Genomic DNA, 26,915 nt, shown 5'->3' on the forward strand with positions numbered 1-26,915 from the left:
CTAATCTTTTGTCTTTTAAGATTGTATTTTTTCCTGTGTCTGTCTTGAGAGCCCCTTGGAAACATGTAGTAAAAATGTACTTATTTAGATTCCACCACAGCAGACTGGGAAAGCTGAAGTTATCCCCTCCATGTGCCATTGCCCAACATTTGTTCTTACCCCTCTGTTGCTGGCATTTTCTTGAAGAAACTTCCTGAACTTATTAAGGAAAATGTAGCGCGAGGCCTCCCCCTGAAAGAAATGAAGAGAAAGGAACTTAGAACTGCTTCTCACAGGCTAAACACAGATTGACAACTAAGTCAACAGTGGGGCCAAGGAGACGCCATTATCAATGTTTAACTTTGACAAACGGTAATTAAACATCAGCAGCAAAGACACACGACCACGAGACGAACCCTCACAGGGTCTTTTAATTAACTCTGCTGTAGTAGTGAATTACTCAAGTACATCAGCCAAACTGAAGTATCCTCACCATTTAATCAGACTCCAACCAAGCATAGACAATAACATGGTACAGTGCAGCTTCCTAATCTGTCAGCTCTGATTACCCAAGGAAGTTTGCATCTTTGGCTAAATGCATTTGCACATCACTCTGTGGAAATTTGGGCTCATTTCTGCAGGCAGAACTCACACTGCCCCCTTGGACAAGCCTGCTTTACATTTTAGGTCTTGTGATGCCCAGTCCAAAACTTCAACTTAGTTGGCCTTAAGCCCCCGTCTTTTGTGGGGTCTGCTTCTGAATACTTGCCCTGCTTAAACGTTTATTTGCACCAAAGCTTGAGCCTCCTGGCTAATGACTTCAGATGAACTTTCAAATCAGCCACATAATTTGCATTCTCCAGAAAGTGGAGCAGTTTAGGCAAAATGGCGTTTAAAACATTGCTCTGAAAGGCAGTGATCTGACGGTGCTCACTGGGCACATTAGTAACGCATTTTGCATTTTTATGCCCAGAGTAGTGGTTTGCTCCTTGGGGAACAGGCTTTCAGATTATGACAATACAGCACTGTCTGAATAATGTACAACTCCAATTCCCAAAATGTTAATTATTTAAGTAACTATTTCATTATTTCCATGATTTCACAACATCTGACTTAATATTTCACGGTAAATAACATTATTGCCACTTTACAGGCTTTAATTGTGGTATTACAGTATAATACTGTATTCCGGTTACTGTGAAATCACTGCAGGCAGGGCTTTTACCCAGGAAGTTGCAGTGTTGGAGTCGACCTGGATTTCGCATCCTCTTGTGTAGAAGCTGTTTGGTTTTCCCAATGTTGAGCTCTGAGCACTCTTGTTAATGTTTTACACAAAGTTATTAAAAGGATTTCTATTCTTTGGGGTATATTATATTTGGGTTGTTTGTTTCAGATGATATATTGCTGTCTATTGAGGGACAGGTGGTCACATGGGCCTAACATTGACGTTACACGTGCTTTGGCAGCTCTTTTCACAAACTACAACAATTTTAACCAGCAGTGTGCTGAAGATGCTTCCAGCATCCTGGAATTTATCCAAAGGTAATGTCATCTTTATTTAAAGACTCCTTCAGTTTCTCACCTAAAACTAACAACTTTGCTCTTAGTCTTATTTTTACAGCTGCTTCTTTAGACATTAATTCACAGATGGGAACAAAGTCAAAGCGGCAGCATTGACACATCAATCAGCGAGCCTGTACCTTTATCAGGAAACTCTGACTTTGAGTAGATGTCATAGACACAATGTGCCAGGACTGCATAGACATATACAATGTGGATACAAAATGTACACTACCTTTTAATATCTTCTACTGATCAACAGAGATCATTTAATGTCATATTGAAAACAGTGTGTTCACTCCTCTCAAGTTTTTTTCTTCATCTTTTCGGCTTATCCTGTTAGTTCAGGGTCACCACAGTGGATCATTTGTCGCATGTCGATTAAACCCAGTTTTTACACTGGATGCCCATCCTGACACAACCTTCTCCAATTTCTATCGGGCCTGGGACAGCACTGCACGGCTGGGGATGTAGACGGGCTTTTGGGGGTTCAGTGTCTTGCTCAGGGACACTTCGACATGTGGTCGGGAGAAGCCGGTTACAACATCTGACCCTATGGTCGGTGGGCAGTCACTCTACCAATGCCCCATTAACTTCCCTCAAGTCATTGGGTCAAATGTCACCTGAAAGTCTGCCTTATCAGATATGTTGTTATTAGTCCTGACATTCTGCTGTTTGCATTGTGCATGTAGAATGATGATGCAAATCTTCATGTTGTTTCTACTTTTTGGCACTATCCATGATATCTGTCATCCACAATTTTAATTTTACAAGGTTATAATTTCTCACATTTTAAGTAGAAACTGTCAAAAAGGTGGTTTTAATGTTTTAGCCACCCAATGTAAATATAATGCACTTTTTTGTTTTTGTACAAATTACAATTGTCACTAGTGATAGATAAAAAGCTCAAGGAAGTTAAATAATCTTCCAAAGGTTTTGTCTTTTAGTTGATTATATGTACTACAGTTTATTGATTTGTCCAATCAAAATGTCAGGCTTATTAATCCATTACAGTGAGTCTTGGACAACCCAGTTTCAGGTTTTTAATAATAACCTAACTTCTACATGACTGCAGCCACTCCGACTGTATTGGTGGCAAAAGCAATTAGTAAAATTGATGCTGTTATTGTGGTAATTTAGTTTTGTTTTCATAATACTTCATTAGATTCTACGTAACTATAATTTCCAAATTTACAGTTAATATCTTGCTACTGAATTGCATTACTTTTACAGTATCTGTCATTCTGCAATTGTATACTGTGGCCTCACAGCCATTTCATAAAATATTTACTGTGAAATCGCAAAGTAATATGTTATTTGTAAAACAACATACTGTAACATCACAGCAAAGTGATGAGCCTTTGCTGTGGAATCACAATTAAATACAGTAATTTTCCAACAGCATACTTTACAGTAATATTAAGAAACTTTATTGTACAATCACAGCAGCACACTGTAACTTACTGTGAAGTCACAGTACAGAGCTGTCAAATTACACAGAGCAGCATACTGTGAAGCTAATGCAACCAGTAATATGTAATTTACTGTAAGCTTACAGCCTAGTATTTTACAGTGTAAGATGTGCTGCAAATCACAAACAGAAAAAATTAATTGCAAAACTCAACCCATATTTTATTCATAATAGAAAACAAGCAATATATCAGATGTTAAATCTGAGATATTTTACCATTTCATAGAAAATATTAGCTCATTTTAAATTTGATAGCAGCAACACCTCTCAAAAAGTTGGAACAGGTGCAACAAAAGGCTGGAAAAATAATTGGAGGAGCATTTGACAACTAATTGGGTTAATTAGCAAACAGGTCCGTAACACGACTGGGTATAATATTTCAGAGAGGCAGAGCCTCTCAAATAAAAAGATGGGCAAAGGTTCACCAATCTGTGACACACTGGGTCTAACAATTATGGCACAATTTCAGAAAAATGTTCCTCAACGTAAAATTGTGAAGACTTTAAAGATCCCACCATCTACAGTATATAATATCAAAAGATCCAGAGAATCAGGAGGAATCCTTGTGCAAAGGGGACAAGGCTGAAGATCAAAACTGGATGCATGTGGTGTTTGGGCTCTGCAGTGCTCTCTGGGCCAAAGCGCATTTAAAATGGTCTAAGGCCAAATGGAAAACTCTTCTGTGGTCAGAAGAATCAAAATTTGAAATTCTTTTTCGAAACCATGGAAGCCGTGTCCTGCGGACTAAAGAGCAGAGGGACCATCAAGCTTGTTTACAGTTCAAAAGCCTGCATCTCTGATGGTATGGGGGCATTATGCTGTGGACATCTTACACATCTGGAAAAGCTCCATCAATACTGAAAAGTGCATAGAGGTTTTAGAGCAACATATGCTCCCATCCAGACAACATCTCTTTCAGGGAAGGACTTGCTAATTTCAGCAAGACAATGCTAAACCACATACTGCATCCATCACAACAGCTTGGCTTCACATGAGAAGAGTCCAGGTGCTGAACTGGCCTGTCTGCAGTCCAGACCTTTCACAAATACAAGACATTTAACGCATCATAAAACGAAAAATCTGGCAACAAGTGCCAGGACTGTTGAGCAGCTAGAATCCTGCATCAGTGAAGAAAAGGACAACATTCATCTCCTAAACTCCAGCAACTGGTCTCCTCACTTCCCAGACATTTACAGACCGTTGTTAAAAGAAGAAGGGATGCTACACAATATACAACAAGCTACACAATATACACAACATCACCCTGTTCCAACTTCTATGAGATGTGAGGCTGTCAAAGTCAAAATGAGCCAACATTGTCCATGAAATGGTAAAATGCATCAGTTTCAACATCTAGTATGGTGTTTGTGTTCTACTGTGAATCAAATATGGGTCAATGAGATTTGCAAAATATTGCATTCTATTGTTATTTACATTTTACACACATCCCAACTTCTTAGGAATTGGGGATGTAGTATTGTGTGTACATACAAATTCAGAACCTCCCAGGGAGAAACTAGACCTGTGAAGGTCTATAATGACTCAAGGTCTTGACCGATTTCTGATGGCGTCCTGTGGTGATAAGCTAAAGGACACTGGGTCTGAAGAAATGCCCTACAACAAAGCCACAGGTACAACTCCAATAGTGAAAATAAAGGGGTCATGCTGTCAGTCGTGACATACACGACGTTAAAGTGAACTTGGTGGATGTAAAATTAAACCACACTGAAATTCAGATATTGTGAATTTAAAGAAAATCTCTCTCATATCCAAAGTAGACATGCTAACTTACTTGTCAACATGCATGTGTTAACATCATGTCTCTGGCATGTCAATCAAATGGATCTCAGTCTCAATGTGAGGTATTAATTACTTTATCCCTGTATGTGTTAACAGATAAAAATAATGCACACTAACACTATCGTACATACCGTAGATTTGTCTTTGTTATTGAGCAGCAGCCTCAGGATCTGAACCTGCAGCTCTTCGACCACTACAAAGAAATCACCAACATTTTAATCTTTGACAAAGTGCACAGGGACCAACAGTCTCTTTCTTCTTCATAAAAAACTAACTGATGTGGGATTTTGTTTTATTCATAATAACTAAGTATTACACTCCCATCCAAAGGTATTGGAACAGTGATTCCTTTATTTTTGCTGTAGACTGATATATAAATATCTGGGTTTGATATCAAAAGATGAATATGAGACAAGAGATCAACATTTCAGCTTTTAGTTCCAGACTCTGGAGTCTACAGAAACATTTTGTCTAAACTGATTGTGAGATCCTTCACCATGCAGAAAGATAATGACCCAAAACATTCAGCCAAAACAACAAAAGGAGTTCGTCAGGAGCAAGAAGTGGAAGGTTTTAAACCTGCAGACCTCCAGACTTAAAGCCTACAGAGCATGTATGTTACCTGCTAAAGAGGAGACTGAAAGGAGTAAACCCCAAACCAAACAACAACTGAAAGAACCTGTGGTGAAAGAGTGGAAAAGCATCAAAAAGAAGAAAGCAAAAGTTTGGTGGGTCACAGGCTTGATGCAGTTATTGCAAGAAAAGTATTTGCAACTAAATATTAAGAATATTTCACTTTAATCTATTTTAAGTCTTTCTGTTCTAATACTTTTGCTCACATGAAAAATGGGTTGGTTCAAACAAAAGGTGCTATCTTCTAAGTTGTGTATCAGATCCAGATGTAAATAACTGGAAATTAAAGCTGAAATGTTGATCAGTCTCATATTCATCTTTTGATGTCAGACCCAACTGTTTTCAGTCTACAGCAAAAATAAAGGAATAGGCCTCACTGTTCCAACACCTTTGTAGGGGAGTGTATATATACACGTCATTTAATTTATCTAAAATACATATGTAGGACTCCCAGGGCAGTTATCCATTTATATATAAAAGCCATTACATTAAAAATAACCCTGGTCACAGTTTGATAAAGATATGAGGCAGTGGTTCATAAACTAAAGCCAAACAACATTTGACCTTCAATCCTCTTTTTAAGTCTCTGGCAGCCTCTCTCGTAGGCTCGACGCCTCAGTCGTTCATCTGAACTTTCCTCTTTGGGTTCCCGTTCATCTTTACCCTGGATGAAAAAAGAAAACAAATAAAATAAAAAAAACCAAGAAGACCAATTAAATTAACAGGGAAACCAAACAGTCTCAATTGCTTCCAGGTAAGGAAGGAACAGATGGTGCTCGTCTCTGGCAAACTAAGTATCTAATCAGCATTAAACCTGTCAAACAGTTCATTCACTGCCAGAACAACATAATATCAAGACTGAACACAAAGCCCACGGGTGCTTTTCATTGCAATATTCAACTATCAGCACATCTATCTTTTCCGACCCCGTTCAAGCGGCCCAGATTACCTCACTGCTTAAGAAGCCTTCTCTTGACTTATCTTGACCTTCTCTTCCTGTCCTTTGCGCCAGATAACTCCACGGTCTCATAACACATTTCTGGCTGTCTCTCTGACGACTCTGCCCAGATGAGAGAGACATCTTCAGCTAGACCTTTTCAAGACCGAAGTCCTTGTCTTCCCACCCAGACCTTCGCCACAACACAACATCAACATTGGATCTGCAGTGATTGTCCCCACTAAGTCGGCCAGAAATCTGGGGGTCATCATCATCGAGCATGCAAATTTGACCCCACCCCACGGAATATACAATGGAACTCATGGAATTGTTCAGGCGTTGGTCATATCTAATCTTGATTACTTCAATCCCCTGTTAATGTGGTTACCAGTATGTACAATCAAACTCTTGCAGATGATCCAAAATGCAGCAACACACCTTTAAAAAGTACTCACACCACTTTTCAAACCTCTACACTGGTGTCCTGTAGCTGCCTTCATCAGGTTAAAAGCTCTGTCTCTCGTCTACAGACTGATCGCCTCAACAGCTCCTTCTTACCTCAACTCCCTCATTCAGGTCTACAATACCTCCTGTCTCCTGCGCTCTGCCAAAGATTGACAACTGGTGGTCCCAGCACCGCTCAGAAGACAACAAGCAAAACACTTCAGCTCAGTGATACCACGATTGTGGAACAAGCTACCAAAGTCTTTGTCCACAATATTCAAACTCTTCTGCACCTTCCTATGTACTTAAATGTATTTAAAATAAAAAAAAAAAAAAAAAAAAAAACTTCCTTTCTGCACTTGCATTTCACAAAATGGAAAAACTTCTTCTGCTAGGACTTGACTTTCTCCTTGACTTAGATTTTTGCTGCCTTGTACCTCAGTCGCTTTGGATAAGCGTCTGCCAAATGACTAAATGTAAATGTCCAGAATAAGACAGCTGATAAAGCAAGGTCACAATCAGAAATGTCCAACAGTGATCTGTTCTCCAGTTCTATAAAGAACCTTCATATTCATGAATACTACCTTCATAAGTTACTGCGGCCGAGATGAAAATCAGGACAACATTCACGTTTCAGTGAAAACACATTTACATGTTGTTTTAAATGAGGCCCCAGGTGAGATAAATTTACCTCCTTGTCAAAGTGTGTGGGCCACCAGGTGGTGGGGATGAGCTCCTCTAACCCGGCCTCCTTCACCCTCAGAGGAGTTTTGATGTAGAAAAACACGACTGAACGTAGAACGTCAAATGTGAAAGTTCGTTAAAGAAAACTTTTAACCATCTACAAAATGTACATCAATTAACATCTGAGATTTAAAAACATGCTGAGCTCTGATGCAGATTTAGGCTACTTCAGTAACGTCCAAAAGGATATAAAACATTGTTAAGCAAATACTTCCTGGACTTCTCATGATGCAGAATGGCTGTGGTAAGACGCAGATAGTGAATCTGAAACAGAGGAACAAAACTCATAAAGAGTGACATAAATCAGAAGGTGGATGCAAACTGAAAGCAACGATGCTAGAGCTGTTCAGGGTAGAAGCTTTAATGTGGTAAGGTCAAGTAAAATGCAAGTAGGACCCCCTTAAAAGGAGATGGTAAAACTCATGGGCTGTATCCTAATACATACAGAGTGCAAAACTGCCACTTATTGTGAAATTGTAAAAAGAGTAAAACAAATAATTTTTTTGTTAACATAATATTTAATGGACATTGAACTAGTAAACATGGTCCTTTATCAGTAGTAACAAAAATTGTTTGTAAAAGTTATAGTAAAATAAAAATTATACTATTGCAAATGTTTGCATTCCCCTTGAAGACCCTCTAGGTAATTTAATACGTAATGTAATCAGGAGTCTGATCTTGTCAACACTTAAGTTTGATTTTGCTTTGGATCATTGTCTTGCTGAAGGATCCACTGCCTTTAAGCTTTTTGACTAAGAGGCTAATTCTGATGTTGGGCTGCATTCATTCTACATTCCGCTTAATGCAGACATGCAGTGGGTCTCATAACTACCTGGAAGCCCAGGTCAGGGATGATGGGGGAGAAGCGGTATGCCCTCAGCAGGGACATCATTAGCTGCTTCAGACACTCGTTCACTTCATAGTCCTACAGGGGAGACAGATGGGAACACTAAGAGCTGTGATCACTGATCCTCCAGTGTGTCTGTAGATATTCATGTTACTCAGGCTGTAGAGACTCAACATCCCTGTAATATAAATCAATTCAGTTTGGGGTGAAATCTTGGTTTTAGTGTGGTGTGAGGCTAAAGGGAGTGTAGGTAAAATCTGGGAATCACCTCCATTAGCAGCCAGAAGAGATCCAGCAGCTGCTGTATGAGCGGATGTTCATCAACTGACCCTCCTCCCTCCAGAATCCCCAACAGGAAGTTCATTAGCACGTCCTCTACCAGGTAAACATTGCACTGAAAGGACATCGAGAAGGACCAGTGTCATTAAAGTGGACACAATGAAAGTTTCACTTCAGATTCATAATGCAGAGAAACGAAAGTCACAGCATCGGCAAATACGCTTCTCCGAAACAATAATGATGCTAAACGTGCCTCAAAATCTACCACAGACCATCTCAAGACAAGATAGTTTTTTGGGATAGTCCTCACAAAGGGCGTAGGTTAGGTTTTAACATTGGTAGGGACATAGTCACTTTTTTGTTTTGTATTTGTCCTCGCTCATTGTCTTTGACACTTTTAAAAACAGCAAAAAGTTCCACCTGATATCTAGAAAGGTCCAGATGTTACTCTGAAAAGCTATTTTCAGTGTCCAGAATGTTTAGAAGAGCTAAAACAATGTGATAAAAAGAAACTGATGTTTGTCCAGGATGCCTGGTCTTCACCCTGTCCAATCGGCCTCAGAGTGCAATACTGTCGACTTTCCTGTGATTTTCAGCCTCCACATAATACACTTAAAAAGTGATGTACATAATATAGTTATCACTTAAAAAGAAATCTATAAGAACATTGTTTGCTTAAAGCCTTGTGTTGTGTCTTCCAAAATGTTATGTGCCAAGATGTTTGTTGTAACTGTGGAATCTCAGATGTGAAAAACGGTCTAATTTCTAATCATTCTAACACTTTGTAGAAAATTAGAAGGGTCCCAGTCCTGTCTGCACCTGGTGTTGGTCATTATAAAAACCCCACCAGGTGGTGCCAAATTAAAAATCGTTCCCCAATCACAACACCACCAACGAGCGCTGTCACCATGAGTGGAGCGAAGTGGTTAAAGATGTGAGCCAGTGTGATGAGGACGGTGGGTTTTCCATGAAGCCTCCAAACTGCAGGGTCCTTCTCCACTAGCTTCTCTTCCTGCAGCAGAGACACAAACACAGCGTCCTTTAAAAAAAACTCAGGTCATTATATCTGACTTAGTTACTTACACCAGAGAAAACAATTGACTACAACTATCAGAAGGGGCTGAGAAATCTAATCAGCCACTGTTCTCTGCAAACTACGAACAAGGATAAAACTGCAATATCTGTGTGATAACTGAATACTTCAGATTAGCTCATTGATTATCCACAAACATTCAGCAGCTCAGAGTCATTAAAACCACAGTGTGTCCTCCTGTTCCTGCTCCTACCTGTGCATCAATAGAAGTGGACAGGACTTTCTTGATGTAGCCCAGCAGTTTGTGAGCTTTGATCAGGTCTGTTGTTGGGGGGTTCTGGAGGGGGAGGTAGCCCTCCACAAGGTATGTGAACACACTCCGGTTAAAGACAAAAACGGTTGTTGAGTCAGAGGCAGAAAGCGGATACTGATCCTGGTTCTGAGGACATGTCTAGTCACTGTGAGTACAACTCTACTTGGTATAACAGCTAAATATTTTTCCAGAATTTCTTCTTCAGCCTAATGTTTTGTCCTCCTAATACAAGTCCCTCTTAGTGACCCCTCCCACCCTAAAATCTACCCGGACATACACACTGGAGTGCAGTTACATCTCTGTGAGCAGCAAAGGATATCTCAGGGGCCTGCTGCCGAAGTTAAAAGCCACCGACTCTTTAAACGAGAGGCTGATGGCAGGAAAGTAGGCAACACCTGGGCCCATCTTGATGTTGGTGAAGGCTACGCCTAGAGACTGGCCGTTCCTGAGGACACACAAACACACACGGGTTAACATCTGCAGCACATTCCTGCAGGACTGGTGTTACGATGGTACTCACAGACAGAAGGTGATGGTTCCCTCGTCCAGGTCGATCAGACAGCTGACAATGTCTCCGGCCGCCCACGACTGACGTTACAATAAGTGGCGTTAGCATAAACCTCACAATAATAAAGTGTTTGATTTCATATAGGAAGTATCAGTGTTCACCTTTCCATAGTTGGTGGTCGTCACGTTCCACTTTCTAACTCTGTTTCCATCGTAAGCGTACGAGTCGGGGGTGTCACCGACTCCCTCCTGACGGGAAAACACACAGAAACACAAAGACACAGCTGAAGAGTGACGTACACTAAGATGGGCTCTGTGCAGAACCAGGTTTAGGTCAAGGGGAGGGGAGGAAGTAGACATTTAGGTGTAACGTTAAACCCAGCACACCTGGAAGGGCATTTTGTCAGTGAGTGTGTGTGTGTGTGCGTGTGTGTGTGTGCACGTGCGTTTACCTCTTGGTTGAAGCGACAGTTGAGTGTACACCAGCCAATCTGCATCAGACCCTGAGAGGAGATCAGCACCTCATACGCCCATTTCCCTGCACACATAATGTGGATTTAAAAAATAAATCTACTTTAAACTTTCAGACAGTTTAAAAGGAAAATTAGGCTCAACTTTGGTGATTTCAGATTGACTGGCAATATGGCAGAACAGCTTCGAGCAGTCGTGTTCAGTTTTATTGTTGACAGAATTTCTGTAGCTCAGCCTGAGTCAGATTTCTGTTGTTTAACAAGGACTTCGAGATCAAGACACCTGATCAATAACCTTAACAAACTTGTCACAGTGTTGACACTCTGAACCGGTGACTTGTGTCCTGTAACCTGCTCGGTCTTGAGACTCATTTTTTATGAATCAGTTTGACTAAGTCATGGTTTATTCTTTGTAGCTGAGTTGTCAAACATGTGCAGACCACGTATTGTAACAATGTTGTCTTAGAGGCTATGCTGTGTGACAAGACCCTGACATGCATCAGACAGAGTTTACCTTTATAAACACAGGTGGTGGCTCTGATGGAGCTGAAGTTGCTGTGGCCAATGACCTGAAATCAGAAAATGAAAAGGCACTTGCAGAAACAGGACAGAGGAGTTTGATTACAACATTTCCTTATGCAGATGTCGTCTTACCCCCAAAAGATCATCGTCTACAAACAAAAGTCCTTCAAAGCCACTGGTGTGATCCAGAACCACTGGCTGGGGGCCCAGACGCCCCTCAATGACCTGATCTGAACAGATTCAGACATCAGACAGCGTTAGTACAGCTCTTTTTCTGTGAGCATGAAGAGGACAGTACAAGTTTATATTTAGTTTGTCTGTTTTGTGTCAGAAAGCTGCAGAGAAAGACAGAAAGGAAAATGCAACTAAGGTCCCAAACAAAACCAGATGTCCCCCCTGCCCCCACCCAAACCTCTTAGCCAAAGCTGGGGTTTTAGAGAGTTCAGGGGTTTAGTTTGGCTCAATGGGTAGAGCAGCAAGATGGGAGCCAGAAGTTGCAGGATCAAATCCCAGCCCACCCACCAGGTGTATCCCAGACCGAGACACTCAGTGCCAGCCCCCTGGGCTCCCCCATGGCTGCCCACTGCCCCCCCCCCCCCCCTCTGTAACCGATATCAGACATAATTTCATCAATTTCCTTCATTGAAATTAATTTTCTCTCTGGTATCTCCTGTTCCTCCATTCAACTACTGGAAGAAACTGCGTAAAATCATACAGTTATTCGTTTGTGAGGCAAAGGAAATTCCCATTTAACAGGTTTATGGAATCAGGGAAAACCCCATGTTGAGATATTTATGGGTGTTTTTTCCTCTGTGCTGAATCATCTGTGTGATGGCCAAAATAAATCAAAGAAAAAGGTAAACTGCTGCTATAAGCTCACCTCAAACAGAGCGTCTATGGATAAAGCTTTACCTTTATTGTCCTCTGCAGGTTCTCCCTCTGACAAAAGCCTCTCCAGGTGGGCACCAAGATCCTGGAAGCCAAGAGGGCTCCTGTGAAAGTGGAAGACGACACACATAAAAGATCAGGAACAAACAGCAAGAGACCCAACAACTTATTTGATTTACAGTTCTTTTGGTACTTTTTTGAAATATTATTTGACATTTTTGTACCTTTGGTCTCAAATACTCTTTAACTGCTGCTAATATTTTTAACACACAAACTTAAGGACTAAATCGCACGGATTATTGAGGGTGAGATGTTTTTTGAGCTTCAGTAAATCTGAAAGGTTCAGGACTAAAATTAAAGCATACAGGTTTTAAACAACTGAACAATGCTAAATATTATAAACTGTTTTTTTTTTTTACAAAAGACTGCGCTTATGTCTTTAGGGTTTTCACTTTATTTCATATTTGACACGAAAACCCCCCAATCAAATCAGAAAGTCATAAGGAAAAGACTACTACACGGTACTATTAATGTGAAATATGTGTATTTGTTTAGTACCGCTATAAACTAAAAAGCAGTACTTGTTTTTTACAGTTCTTGTTTCTTGTGGTACCACTTTACCTCCTCATGACCCACTCAGAGTCAACCTGCAAGCCACCAGCTGTTGTGCTGTTGTGTTTGTCGGTCACTCTGTGTCAGTGTTGCATAATAATTTCTACCACAGAACATGAAGCAGGAAGCATTTCAACACCTGACACCCGAGAAATTGCATAAGTTATTTTTACACAGGAGCTGCGGCCAACAGGCCTCATCACCTTGCTGCTGGTCGCTAAGGCTTGGAGAGAGAGGCTGTCTTAATGTGTCTATGTATAGAGGTGCTGGGGGTAACAGAAACCCGTCTGGGGTCAGGGTAGTGAAAGACTAGTCCGGAGTTCTACCAGCTGTGACCCAGATTTTAGACTCTACGCATTAAATCGACACAAGCTCACAGAAGCTCAGACCACTCATCAAACTGACGACACACTTGTTCATCTGATTACTTTGTTCACACTTTTAAAGGTCAGCTTTTAATTAAAAGTCAAGATCCAACTTGGCATTAAAACAAACACTATAAAATGTTCCCATAGCAGGTCCATCATGTACGTGTAGCAGTCTAACAACTGTTTCCTCACTAGATTAAATAAAGTATAAATTTGTATAATTTTTTGTGTTATTGTTATCATTATTAGAATTTTGTTTAGTAATAATTTATACATCTAAAAGATGCTCTGTTAAAGACAAAAGGGATTTCAATATTTTTTATCAATTTAATTAATGGAAAAAATAAGTGATAAACTTTTTCCTACTTAGTTTTGAATTTTCGGGAGATAAACTGAGAAACAAACAGTCCAACAGAAAGGAATGAGTTAGTCTGTTGACAACATGTCCATCAGATGACTGGCAGTGACACTCAGAGACAACATTACTGGGCTGTAAAGAAGAAGAAATTTCCAGACGCCAACTTTTTGTGTCATGTTGTGCCTCCTGCACACGCTGAACTGGCACCCGCCCTGAATCAAGCAGCGCTTCTCCTCATGAGCAAATACTGCTTCGGACAATGTCCCGCTGTGTGTACCCACCTGAAACAACAACTCTGGACGTCACACAAAGTTCAAATGTGAAAAGGGCTAAAGCCGAGTTTACCTGAGGGACGCCACTGCAGGCCCCTGTGTGGTACAAGGAAACACATGATGCAGGTAGTCGCTCAGCAGCCTCTCATTCACTACACCTGAAAAAACAAAACCAGAAGATGAGAAGTTGGAAGTTAATGTTTCTGTTTTAACATTTATTACAGATCTGTAGCTTAACTTTTAAAAAAAGCTTTCTCAACTGCCCAAAATGTGACCGTTATTGAAATATTTTAAAAATGACTTGATCAGGACATGACATTACTTTCTGATGAATTTTATTGATCAGAAAGTCTAAATTGAAATCTAAATTGCCACCCTCAAAAACACAACCCCAATTCAAAAACAGTTGGAACAATGTGTAAAACATGATTTGAAAAATTACAAACCATATTTTATTCCCAAAAGAACATAACATATCAGATGTTGAAACCATTTACTATTGTGTAGCATCTCCTCTTCTTTTAACAACTGTCTGTGAACATCTGGGAAGTGAGGAGCCCAGTTGCTGGAGTTTTTGCAGATGAATGTTGTCCCATTGTTTTCTGATGCAGGATTCTAGCTGCTTAACAGTTCTGGGTCTTTGTTGCTGAATTTTTTGTTTTTAATGATGCACCAAATGTTTTCTATTGGTTAAAGGTCTGGACTGCAGGGAGGACAGTTCAGTACCCAGACTCTTCTCCTGTGAAGCCATGTTGTTGTGATGGATGCAGTATGTGGTTTAGCATTGTCTTGCTGAGATTAGCTAGGCCTTTCCTGAAAGAGACGACCTCTGGATGGGAGCATATGTTGCTCTAAATCCTCTATGTGCTGTTTTTCAGCATTGATGGAACCTTTCTAGTTGTGCAAGCCGCTCACACCATAGGCAATTTACATACTGACCATGGTCCATTTTTCTGAAGTTGTTTCAGAATTGTTGTTGTTCATCACAGATTGGTGAACCTCTGCCCATCTTTACACTCCAGAGGCTCTGCCTCTCTGAAATGCTGATTAACCTAATTACTTGTCAAATGCTCCTCCATTTATTTGTTTTTTATTTGCAGCCTTTTGTTGCTCCTGCTCCAACTTTTTAAGATGTGTTGCTGCCATCAAATTCAAAATGAGCTAATATTTTCCATGAAGTGGTAAAATGTCTGTTTTGATACATTATTTATCTGCTATTGTAAATAAATACGGGTTGATGAGATTTGCAACTCATTGCATTCTGTTTTTATGTTTTACACATCCTCCCAACTTTTTTCCCCCCAGTTGGGCTCACATTTATCATCTTTTTTTACAGGTTCCACATTTTTTACATTAAAGGCAAAGTTACCACAGCTGATATTCCAGTACAATCTCGTGCATTAAACACAGCTTTAAATTTCACCTATTCTTCACACTGCATGATTTCTACTGAGGTACTGAGAGTTCTCATATAAATTCCAACTGGGCAGAAAAGCTTGTTAAAAGTTCCAAGTTTGTTTTGTCATTCAGCTACACGGCGATAAATAAAAGCAGATGAGAAAAATAATTACAACATGAAAACCAAGAGTGGCGCAACATTTTCCCAAGAACATACCAAAAAATCATGACTGTTGTCAAAGCAATATCATACATTTAAAGGCAAATAAAAATGATCAGCTACAGCTCAAAAATAATTGATTATTATTATTATTAAGACTTATAACAATAATACTTGAGAGTGTTAAAGATTTTTATGGCCAGATGACTGGATAAATGTTATACATTTTAAGGACCTGCAGAGCTCTGGTTCTTATCAAAACCTGATCTGTTTTCCCAAAAGCTTTTTAGCTTCTTCAGATGTGCTGTTTTCATTTCAATATTATCAAAATCACTGGTTCACTATTTAGGAAAGTATATTTTGTGGGTTGTTGTTCCAAGCCCCAAACTGCTGTGTTCAATCCCCCTGCCACTCCATCCAGGAAGAGCTGAGTTACAGGAGATGTAAATGTGTCACATGTGGGAACAGTCCTGTACTAACCTGTAGCTTTAGGTTTATCTGTGTCTGAGGACAGTCTGTAGTTACGGCGGGTCAGAGCCGTGCCACCCCCTTTAGAGCTCATACTGTTGGACTGGACTCGGCCAGACCCGGTTGTTGTCAAATTGGCCTCTTCCGGACTCAGGTACCGTTGGACTGGACTCTGCCAGACCCAGGTACTGTCAGTCTGGACTTTGATGGACTTTACTCTGCCAGGCCCAGGTACTGTCAGACCGGAATTTGCCAGACCCAGGTACTGTCAGTCTGGACTCTGCTGGACATAGGTACTGTCGGACTGGACTGCGGGTAAACACACACACACACACACACACACACACAATTATTCAAAGGTCGATAAACCAGAACCCCTGACTTACCCGTGTATTTTTACTGCTAATCATTTAAGACATGTGAAGCAGATAATACCGGTGTAACATTTCTACATGAAACTGGCAGCATTTGCTTGATTTTACAGCTGTATGATCCTGTCCCTGTGTTAACAATTATTAAATGTCTGAATACAACGTTTATTAGGTTTTAAACATTATTTTAACCGAGCTAATCAGACAAACCCCGTTAAGCCCAGCTGTTAGCTCCAAACCGAAGCGTGGTTCAGTCCTAACATAACACACACAAAACACTTTATCAGAATTAAAAACCGAGCAGTGTCAGTATTGAATAGGCTCGTATCTTCTCTGTAACATGTCAGAGTTCTGTGGTTAACCGCTCACTGTCACAAACACAGTTTTCTCTGGCTAAGCTAACAGCTAGCACTTAACGGCGAGCCGACACTAACTCTTACCGCCTCCGTCGCCGTAAACAAGCCTCTCCTCCAACTCTAATACCAAGACGTACCTGATACTCCTGCTGGTGAGGTTACAATGCGTTGTGCAGCCTTCTGTTGTGAGGAAAAAGCTAATTTCTTCCACAACAGTCTCAGCTGCTGTCAACGCCTCTCACAGTACGGAGCGACAGCTGGGACAAAATAATCCTCGGGGGCAAAACGCGAAGCCAAAAGGTTGAAAGCGGCTTTTAAAATTCAGCTACAGGATATAAATCAGAATTAGCGTCCTATGCTCGACATTTTATCTTCTCACTGTAAAGTATCACATATGTAGTTGAAGCCAACTTAAGCTATGCATTATGCTTTTGAAAAGTTTATGGAAAGATTAGAAAAACGACATTTTCACAGCTTTGATGTACGTTGAGTTCACCCACCTAAAACAGCAGGGTGGGTGGATTATGAAAATATGACACTCATGCCTCATTCCAGTGTAATTTGTGGTCATTTTTCCATCTCTTTGGGTTATTTCTTACCACGTTGTTGTTGTGTTTCTGTGTCTTCTGTGACTCTTTGACACACACTCAGAGACTGGAAAGCTGTGGACAGAACATTAAAAGATGGATATTTAATGGACAGGTCATACGCCTCTGTCTTGTCTCAGGTGTTTTACTCCATCTTGTGCTCAGTCTGTGTTCCTGCAGAAGATTATTTATTAAAAATAAATAAATAAATAAACAAGGTGAAGCCAGGGGTAGGAATAGTACCAGGTCTACTTAACTAAAAGTACCAACACAACACAGTAGAAATATTCTGTTTACGAGAAAAAGTTTTACATTCAAAAATTTGTGCTCAAAGTACCAAAGGTGGATGTCCTAATGCAAAATGCCCCAATGTATAACAATTGTTGTATGAGTGTAGTACTTCAAAGATTTGCAGTTTGCAAAAATAAGATCAAAGATATCAAAATAAGATTTTTAATTATTAGTCATTTCTCATCAAGATTGTGGGATAACATGAGTGGCTTCTAAAATAAAAATAAAAATGCCACAATCACAAACACATTGTTGTTAACTGCTCAAAATCATATTCAGTCACAATTTTGGCAAATTGTTTCTTGCAAACCACAGAACTACTAAGACTTGGGAACTACATCACTTCTTAAAACACTTCTACAAATTCAAGCACATTCACTATGGACGTTGCAAAGAGCAAGTTGTCACATGTTAATAATAAATGGAAGGACAAAAACCCTAAGGCCACATGTCTGCCCCCTCTGGGGGAACACAGAGGTTACTTCAAGCCATCACAGACAAAATGTAAATACTCACTCAGGGTTTTATTCAGATGAAATGTTGTACATAACTATGTACTTTAATAAGGGAAAAGAGGAAGTAGTGCAAATATCAGTTTAGAGTGGCGTTGGTTAAAGGTAAACTGCTTGTTTAGCGGGGTTTCAGGACTGGGTTGTAAGTAAAAGTACTGCTGAATGAGTCTGTGATTTTTCAATGCAGCTTGAATCTTATTGGTTGGGGAATCTGATAGCGTCACAGTTTGTCCAAGAACAAATCCGAGAGATCCAAGAGCAGACGTTTCGTAAGCGCGCGGCAGCACCTGGGTGCGAGGGGGAGAGTTTGAGGTGGAGCACAGGAAATGTGAGAGCACACAGACAGTTTGGAGTGCGAGCACAGTAAAACTGAATGCGACCAGGGACATTTTGAGTTCGAGGGCAAAACATCTGGACATACAAAAACTAATTGTAGAAATAAGGCTACGGAAATCATTCCATAGTCCATCCAATTTTCATATTTGTTGAGTATTTAAAAGGGGCAAAGCCTCAGTCTGAACTCTCACGTGTGGCCTGTGACTGGCTGAAAATATTTTACTGTCCGCGGATTGGCCAGTTACAGACCCGCCTGCGGAACGTTCCATTTCAAGAGAGAGGGGTATTGTTGACAGATTTTTACGAGTTTTACAAAGAAAGCTGCATCTTTCCTTCTATTCAAACAAAAACTGGAATATATCTGGTAACTTAAAGGTTTTATAAATTTGACTTCTTCAAATTTCTGAAAATTAAATCCAGTCTGTCACTCAAACATATCTCACCCCCCCCCTCCCCGCGATCAGTTAGTCCGGTTTGTAGTCCTCCCGCTGCTCCTGTTACAGTCAGCGCCTCAAAAACCATTTAATGATCGGTTATTGATTCCCGCGTCAGGTGTCAGTCCTGGAAGTGTGTTAGACGATTTCTCGGCTTCACCTAGTGATCTGTGGGTGCGATAGGAACATGCTCCGTGTGAGGGCGGCGGTGTGTCGGTCCTGGAGGGGGTAGGTTCTCACTGACGCTTCACATGAGCGGACACGAGAGTTTTCACAGCCTGTTAGCTAATAAGCTAATATTAGCTTCATGTGAGCAGAGCCGCGCACCTGCTTTCACCTGTAAATGTGCCCCGATCGTGCAGAGTAAATATACTGTTGCCTACGTAATAATTAGGGTGCACCTGGAGCGGGGGGCTGGGGGCTGTAGTTACTTTCAGTCCTCTTAGTGTCAGCTGAACGCAGACTGACGTCACACTCGGGCTCCTGCTCTGACATATGTTGATCCGCATACAACGATCAATCGATTAGAAAACGTTTGTAATTCATGCAATAGGGAATTAATCGGTTCTACTCGATTAGAAGAGAAGAGCTCATTGCTGACTCACTCTACATCCCAGTTAATTTCTGTGGCTTCCTCTAACTGAAAGCATATAACTTTTGTAGTATTTATTTTTGTTATCATAATGAATGCAACAGTAAAAATTATCAGCTTCTAGATCTTATACATTTTCAGTTTCCGAGATACAAAGATCTACTGCTCCTTCTGCTTGTCTTTGTCATATCACAATAAACTGCAGACTTGAGTGTTGGATCACTTCCAGCCCACTTTGGTTTTTTGCTCGGCTTATTATGGCCAACAATTAACTAATTCATCGAGAATTAAAGCTAACGATGCTCAGAATAAACCTGAGCAACAGTCACTCAGCTCCTCGAGGTTTCCTGGGGACAGCTCACAGCCACATTCAGGTTCATGGAGCATGTGAGTGAGGGTCTGGCTCGGCCTGGCCTCCTCTCCCCTTTTCAATCTCACCATCAGATTATTAGAAGGAACACAGGCTGGTTTGTCTGTGACAAGTGTGAAAACTGCTTGAGCTTCCAGGTGTTTGTTCTGGTTCTGTGTTGGTGTCTTAGCCACAGCAGCTCAGACACATGTTCCACACTTCTGTCCAGTCTTCTAAGGCACAACACTAAACCATGGAATTCTGGGTCCTCAGGTTCTCTCTTAGCTCCCCTCAAACCTAGAACCAAAACCTTCACCACAAGCCTGAGCTGCTGGAAATATGTTTTATAAATTTTTATTCTTTAAACTAAAGGATTCCTGTCCAGCCTGGATTTTCTCATATTCTTTATGATTTATGTAGATGATGTTTAAAAACCTGCTTTTGTCTATGAAGTTTTGTTTTTGTTTGTTTGTTTCTTTTCATGTTTTACATATTATAGTCTCTCATCTTGTTATGTCTCCTTATCAGCTCTTTGAGCTGCATGAACTCTGTTGGTACAAATAAATAAAGGTGGTACAAATAAAGAAATTGGTTGGTTGATGCCCCCTCTCCTCTTAATCAACCCAGTGACCCTCAGTCCACAGAGTTTACCATGTGGTTAATCATAAATAGATCTGCTGTGCTGAAAATAGAACATGTTAAGAAACTAAACAGAAGTGTTTTTGGTGGACAAATGTAATCCAGCCTCCACTGTGCAGAAAGCTTCTCTTTTTGCCTAATGGGTTGCTGTGGATATTCTCCATGAATGACCCGTTGGGTTAACTTTGACTGGGAACACACCCAGTAGGCTTTCTATAGAGATCTGTGATGTGGTTTCAGAATAAACCTGTAGTGACGATGTGTTTGTTCCTACAGGTTTCAAACGTTCCCCTGTGCAGCTGTGGCGGTGAAGAATGAGCCGATCCTGGGCTTCAGAGAGGGGAGTGCAGAAAGAAAAGAGCTGCTGAAGGTCAGAAGCTGCATCAGTTTGTGCATCAGTCCCACATCTGGATTTTATTATAACACAGCCCAGACTCCTGCCGAGCTGTCACTCACTTTCTGTCTGTCTTGGTTCAGGCTTTGGAGAGTCTAAAGGGGACGACGGAGGAGATCCCCTGTGTGGTTGGAGATGAACATGTGTGGACCCAAGACATCAGATACCAGCTGTCTGTGAGGCAACAGTGTTCAGGGCCAGACCTGGACTCATTATTCAGACATGTTCAGTAGTGGGGGTAGAGCATTATTGTGTATCTTCATTATTCACATCTACATTCATGTACTTTGTTTCTTTTCAAAGCCCTTCAATCACTCACACAAAGTGGCAAAGTTCTGCTACGCTGACAAGGTGAGTTTTACATCTTTGCTGCTCATTGACTGGGATTTGTAATCTTCTGTTTAGGTTTTAAGTTGTGAAGACATGTGGAAAAGGCCTCTTTGCCCTATTGGCTGCTCAGTGGCCACGCTGACCCTGGTCCCCCATGAATTTGTTAAGGCCACCAGTGCTGATCGGTGAAAGTTCCCTCACTAACTTTTCTGATGCAGGAGCTGATCAACAAAGCCATCCTAGCATCTGTAGCAGCAAGGAGAGAGTGGGACCTCAAGCCGGTCCAGGACAGAGCCCAGATCCTCTTCAAAGCCGCTGATGTCATCAGTGGCCCCAAGAGAGCAGAAATCCTCGCCAAGACTATGATTGGACAGGTACAGCAGATTTAAAATGGACGGACTTGTCTTCCATCTGTTGACTTGTCATACTAAAATTTACAAATGGACCTCAAAGGTTCTTAGAATCTTTTTACAAGATTTTATTGAAAGCATCCTGACATTCTGCGTCCTCAGGTGGTATGGCAGTGCCATCGCTGTACAAGACGGTCTAAGTGATATTTACAGAACCTGTGCTGGCCCTGGTTCAGAGAACTCAGAGAACTCAGACCGAGAAGTCATTTTATCCCGTCTGCAGTTTACTGTATAACAATTTGCTGCCATTTTTAACTTGTGCAGGACTTTGTACGTGCATGTGACTGTATATGTTGGGCGTGTGTTGTGCACGTGGTTACCTTCTGCAAACTAATTTCCCTTTGGCCATAATAAAGTTAAGTGTGTGTGTGTGTGTGTGTGTGTGTCTTAGGGGAAGACAGTGGTGCAGGCGGAGATCGATGCTGCAGCAGAGCTGATCGACTTCTTCAGATTCAACGCCAAACACGCGGTGGAGCTGGAGAAGCAGCAGCCGATCGACTCGGAGGGAAGCACCAACACCATGATCTACCGGGGGCTGGAGGTACCAGCGTCTTCCGCTGTTTAACCTTTGTCTTATTGTGCTGTATGTCTGTGAATAAACACCTCGCACCTTTCGTGAATGGACAGGGTTCTGAAATGTTGGCTCTGGTTTTGGGTCAGTGACCACCGACCCCCAGCAGTTCTCTTACCTTTGAACAAGAACTTAGACTGTCTGCTCTCGATTTCCTCAGGGTTTTGTAGCAGCTGTGGCTCCGTTTAACTTTACTGCTATTGGTGGGAACCTGGCAGGTACGCCAGCTCTGATGGTGAGTGACAACACACTTCTCTGGGTCCAGAGTCTTTAACTCATGAGGGATCAGCTGTTTCCAACTGTGGACGTGCCGGTGTGTTGCAGGGTAACGTAGTTCTGTGGAAGCCCAGTGACACGGCCGTGTCTGCAAGCTACGCGGTCTACAGAGTCCTGAGGGAGTGCGGTCTGCCCCCCAACATCATCCAGTTCCTTCCAGCTGACGGACCTGTGTTTGGAGACACTGTCACCTCCTCTAAACAACTGGCAGGAATCAACTTCACCGGCAGCGTCCCGTAAGGAGCTTTGTCCAATATGATGAGGACATTTACTGTGGGTTCTTTGCTGTTAACATGTGGCTTTGCCAGACTGTCTGTCCTCAGTCAGTTGGAAGGTCTCAGTCTCTTCTCAGAACAAAGCTAGGACATCACGTCTCTGTGTGTCCTCATCATAAAAATGACCAACTACAATCTTCAGACTGTTGTAGATGCATTAAAATTCTTCTAACTGTTCAGAAAATCTGTGTTTTCAGGACGTTCAAGCGTCTGTGGAAACAAGTCGCCCAGAATCTGGACACCTACAGGACGTTCCCTCGACTGGCGGGAGGTCAGTACAAACTCTCAAACACAACCAAAGAGTTAGGAACCAGCAAGAGTGATGCTTTAATTACACACAAGAAACGATGGATCACCTGCACTCAGGAGACCCATAATCCACAAGAGGGCTTTTATTTTCACAATCCCAGTGAACGGTCACCGTGCTGAGATGGACATGTGGACTGGAGGAGTTTGTGATTGAAGCTTTGGCCCAGGACTGGGCACTAAAGAAATTCAGAACGCTGTTAAAGTTCAGGTGACCTACACTCTGTAATGTCCCTGAACGCAGCAGTGTTCCATCACACAGGAGCTAATGTGGCTAACAGGTACTAGACAGCGTTTTACTTTCTTTCATTGTGAAGCCTGCAGACAAAGACAAGTAGCAGTGAGGAGCTGTGAGCTATTTCTTTAGTTTTTTTTTCATTGTCTTGGCTGCAGCAGCTGCCATTACTCCAACTTGTTCACTAAGAAACCATCACACTCTAGAGAACTGCTGCTGCCATTTGAGTTACAGCCAAGAAAATACAATGTCTTTTTTCATATTATTTAGCAAAAATTTAAATTTATGGAAATAATTGAATGTATTGCTGAGCCCTTCTGTGACCTGCTCTACTTCCTGAGCCACAATCGTCCACTTGGACTCACTCACTATCACAGTGTCTATTCTTTTTTTAGGTCTAAATTTTGTTTGTCCAACAAAGCGATAATTATAAACAGTGTTACACAACAGTTCAAGGTATTAAACATTGTGCTCAGAAATGATTTAGAGTTTCGCTGTTCGATTCCTGCTCGTTTATGTTTTCAGAGTGCGGCGGGAAGAATTTCCACTTTGTTCATAAGTCTGCAGACGTTCAAAGCGTAGTGACGGGGACGATTCGCTCTGCGTTTGAGTACGGAGGTCAGAAGTGTTCCGCCTGCTCCAGGATGTACGTACCAGACACCATGTGGCCACAGATCAAACAAGGACTTCTGGACATTCACAAGAACATCAGAGTGGGAGACGTGAGTCCACAGATTTCACTTCCTGCTCGTGTCACAGTTTGTCCGTTAACAAATCATCTGCGGGTTTATTTCTCTGCTGAGCATTTGTTAAAAAACACATTTACACCTTTTACAAAACCAGTGATTCTTTGTTGTCTTCTTAATCTGACAGATTAAGAAAATAATTAAACCGAATTAGTTTCTTCTCTCTCTCTAAAGCTTGAGTGATGGTGCGTTACATGACTAGTTCTCAGACATTTGCAGAAAACCATCAGATCATCACGAGAAACCAGAAAAACATTTCCAAATATTTTCCAAAGATCAAATCCTCGTGGCAGCTCTAACTGAACAAAGCTAATGAAGCACCTTCTGATGTTTGAAGCTAACTGCTACACAGGAAGTCACAGCATGGTGTTTTTTCTGTCTCTCCTCAGCCTGTGGAAGATTTCAGCACCTTTTTCTCAGCCGTGATCGACGATAAGGTAAAGTCACTGTCAGCTGTTCTTCACGTCTCCTCAGCAGCTTCGTTTATTGTGTGTGTGTAGATTTTCCTCGCTGTGTTTGCTGTTGGTTCTACAGGCCTTTGCTCGGATAAGGAAGTGGCTTGATCACGCCAAATCGTCCCCCAACCTGAAAATCCTGGCTGGAGGGAACTGTGATGATAAGAAGGGATATTTTGTGGAGCCAACCATCATCGAGACCAAAGACCCGAAGGACGCCATCATGAACCAGGTAAAGACTGGAGCAGGATGATTGTGAACATTGTACATGTAGCAACATCTTCTCTGATTATTATTTCTACCTAAGTAGAACTTTTAGACGTCTAGTCTCACCGTTGTGTTGTGCAGGAAATCTTCGGGCCGGTTCTGACCATCTACGTTTACCCTGAGAACAGCTACAGGGAGGTTCTGGAGCTGATCGACAACACATCTCCGTATGCTCTGACGGGAGCCGTGTTCGCTCAGGACCAGTATGACACATTCATATGTCTCTGGATCCGTTTGTCCTCTCGTGTGGTCTCGGTTTTTTCTCTAAGTGGACTGTGTCTGTGTTGCAGGAAGGTTCTTGATGAAGCAGCTCAAGTCTTGAGGAACGCAGCAGGAAACTACTACATCAACGATAAATCCACCGGCTCCGTCGTGGCTCAGCAGCCGTTTGGAGGAGCCAGAGCTTCAGGTGAGACCTGTCAACTGTTCTCTGTTCTCACTACGGTTCTGTTGAGTTTGTTTGAGTCTCACGTGGACTTTTCTTCAGGGACCAACGACAAACCTGGAGGTCCACACTACGTCCTCAGGTGGACTTCCCCGCAGGTAGTGAAGCAGACCCACGTCCCCCTCAAAGAGTGGAGGTACCCCTACATGGACTGAGTCCTGCTGGTCCCTTCAGAGTCCACCCCACTTCAGCTGATTCTCTGATCACACCAGACTCCTTCATCTCCGTCCCTCTGACCTTTGCACTGAACCTGGACACGATTGTATCACATTGTCTTCCTTCCACAGCTCATGTCTGATCCACGGCGATGTGGCAGATTTCAGCTGCGTTGACACATGATCGCGTTGACGCATCGACCGGTTCGTCCACAGTTGCTGGTTCCAGCTTCTCTACATGGATATTTTCTGTTTTCCTTTGGATTTTACCGGAAACAGAAAATATTTTTGTGTTAATGTGAAAAGATCATGGAAGTGATCGATAAATGTTCACATATAAATAGTTCTAATCTAAATTAACCCAGAACCTAAACGTTATCGTGATTTTTTTTTTTTTTTTTTTTTAGAAACTGGATCCAGCTCTGCAAACATTTTGTCTTCAGTGAGAGAAAACTAATATTTTAAAGCCCAAAGAAAAAATTAAGAGATGAATATGTTTGTTTCAGTCATTAGTGAAGTTTAAATTGTCCAGAATTGAATTGATTTGTAAAATGAGTTCATTTAACAGTGAAACAAATTATTTTTAAGGAAAAAAATGTTTCAGATGTTTTTTGTGTTTTATCAGTTTTGTCCCACTAAAACATGAACATTTTTGAATATGAACATTATCAGTATGACTCTGCTGACTAATGACTTCAGGATGGTCTTTTCTCTTTTAAGCTCGAAGTTCTTCTGTTTTCAGAATGTGCCTGTCTTTAGTAAATTTATACATTCAGAGACGTAGTTTTTGACAATAAAAATTAAATTATTGTAATTTCTTTCATTCAGCCTAGTTTATATACTTTAATCCAGAATAAATGTTGAACATATTTATAAAAATACAGTAGAAAACTGTTGTCCACTCGTGTTTTCCTGTGTCTGTATGTCCATGATTGGCTTTAATGTTTCACAGAGGGAAGAAACCTTTAAATTGGATTAGACTTTGTGTGTTCACCAGCTCAAAAGTGCTTGTAAAAATTCTCCACCTAAGTGAAGCATTAACAGAAGTACAGAGTGAGAAAAGTGTAACCATGGGTGACGTGTCAGCAGGTAAAAGGTGGAGCAGATTCTGACACTAACTGGATGAAGCAGCCATCAGTGTTTATTTGCAAAGTTACTAAAGCTTCACTGTCAAGTACTTAGTTCTTCCTTTGCAAGTAACTGAGTAAATGCTCTTAAACTAAAACCACAGTATAAACCTGAAGCCACACACTCCCCACTGTAGGTGGAGCTGTTAGACCAGTGACTGGTTCCAGTTGTTAAACTCAATAGACTTTGTTAACTTCTGCCTGTTGATTATTTGATACATGGAATAAACTAAAGTAATAAAACACAAATGAGGAATTAAAATAAATGAAAACATTTGAGGAGCCTTGTTCTCTCCTCATTTATATATAGATTTAATTTTTGATTTTATTCTTTTGTCCTTTCGGCTCATCCTGTGAGTTCACGGTCACTGATCAGCAGATCATTGTCTGCAT

The 26,915-nt window shown here is 41.3% G+C and overlaps 2 protein-coding genes across 4 annotated transcripts in view; one reads left to right on the forward strand and one right to left on the reverse strand.

Moving 5' to 3' along the window:
* Positions 1–17,084, reverse strand: part of LOC137127302 (E3 ubiquitin-protein ligase RNF123) — a 102,748-nt gene extending 85,664 nt beyond the window's left edge. For 2 of the 3 annotated variants that reach the window (XM_067504114.1, XM_067504112.1), the window contains exons 1-19: positions 16,928–17,084; positions 16,076–16,372; positions 14,111–14,195; positions 12,452–12,531; positions 11,672–11,769; positions 11,532–11,586; positions 11,000–11,085; positions 10,710–10,796; positions 10,561–10,628; positions 10,357–10,485; positions 9,981–10,092; positions 9,602–9,706; positions 8,684–8,809; positions 8,401–8,493; positions 7,757–7,832; positions 7,516–7,631; positions 6,008–6,107; positions 4,942–5,003; positions 160–231 (exon numbers count right to left, since the gene is read on the reverse strand). In XM_067504114.1, coding sequence (XP_067360215.1) covers positions 160–231; positions 4,942–5,003; positions 6,008–6,107; positions 7,516–7,631; positions 7,757–7,832; positions 8,401–8,493; positions 8,684–8,809; positions 9,602–9,706; positions 9,981–10,092; positions 10,357–10,485; positions 10,561–10,628; positions 10,710–10,796; positions 11,000–11,085; positions 11,532–11,586; positions 11,672–11,769; positions 12,452–12,531; positions 14,111–14,195; positions 16,076–16,157 — 1,632 coding nt within the window. In that variant the 5' untranslated portion in view covers positions 16,158–16,372; positions 16,928–17,084. Of the gene's footprint in view, positions 1–159; positions 232–4,941; positions 5,004–6,007; positions 6,108–7,515; positions 7,632–7,756; positions 7,833–8,400; positions 8,494–8,683; positions 8,810–9,601; positions 9,707–9,980; positions 10,093–10,356; positions 10,486–10,560; positions 10,629–10,709; positions 10,797–10,999; positions 11,086–11,531; positions 11,587–11,671; positions 11,770–12,451; positions 12,532–14,110; positions 14,196–16,075; positions 16,373–16,874 lie in introns of all 3 variants that reach the window. The other variant, XM_067504113.1, reaches the window with a different exon arrangement.
* Positions 17,085–19,001: 1,917 nt separating this feature from the next.
* Positions 19,002–26,276, forward strand: aldh4a1 (aldehyde dehydrogenase 4 family, member A1). The gene is made up of 15 exons (XM_067505359.1): positions 19,002–19,178; positions 20,807–20,900; positions 21,008–21,100; positions 21,228–21,275; positions 21,473–21,628; positions 22,056–22,205; positions 22,396–22,470; positions 22,560–22,747; positions 22,984–23,057; positions 23,853–24,049; positions 24,463–24,510; positions 24,608–24,760; positions 24,877–24,998; positions 25,086–25,204; positions 25,283–26,276. The coding sequence occupies exons 1-15, from the start codon at positions 19,138–19,140 to the stop codon at positions 25,393–25,395; spliced, it is 1,671 nt and encodes a 556-aa protein (XP_067361460.1). The 5' UTR covers positions 19,002–19,137; the 3' UTR covers positions 25,396–26,276.
* Positions 26,277–26,915: the final 639 nt, after the last annotated feature.

This window comes from Channa argus, chromosome 5 (assembly GCF_033026475.1).
Source record: "Channa argus isolate prfri chromosome 5, Channa argus male v1.0, whole genome shotgun sequence".
NCBI lineage: Eukaryota > Metazoa > Chordata > Actinopteri > Anabantiformes > Channidae > Channa > Channa argus.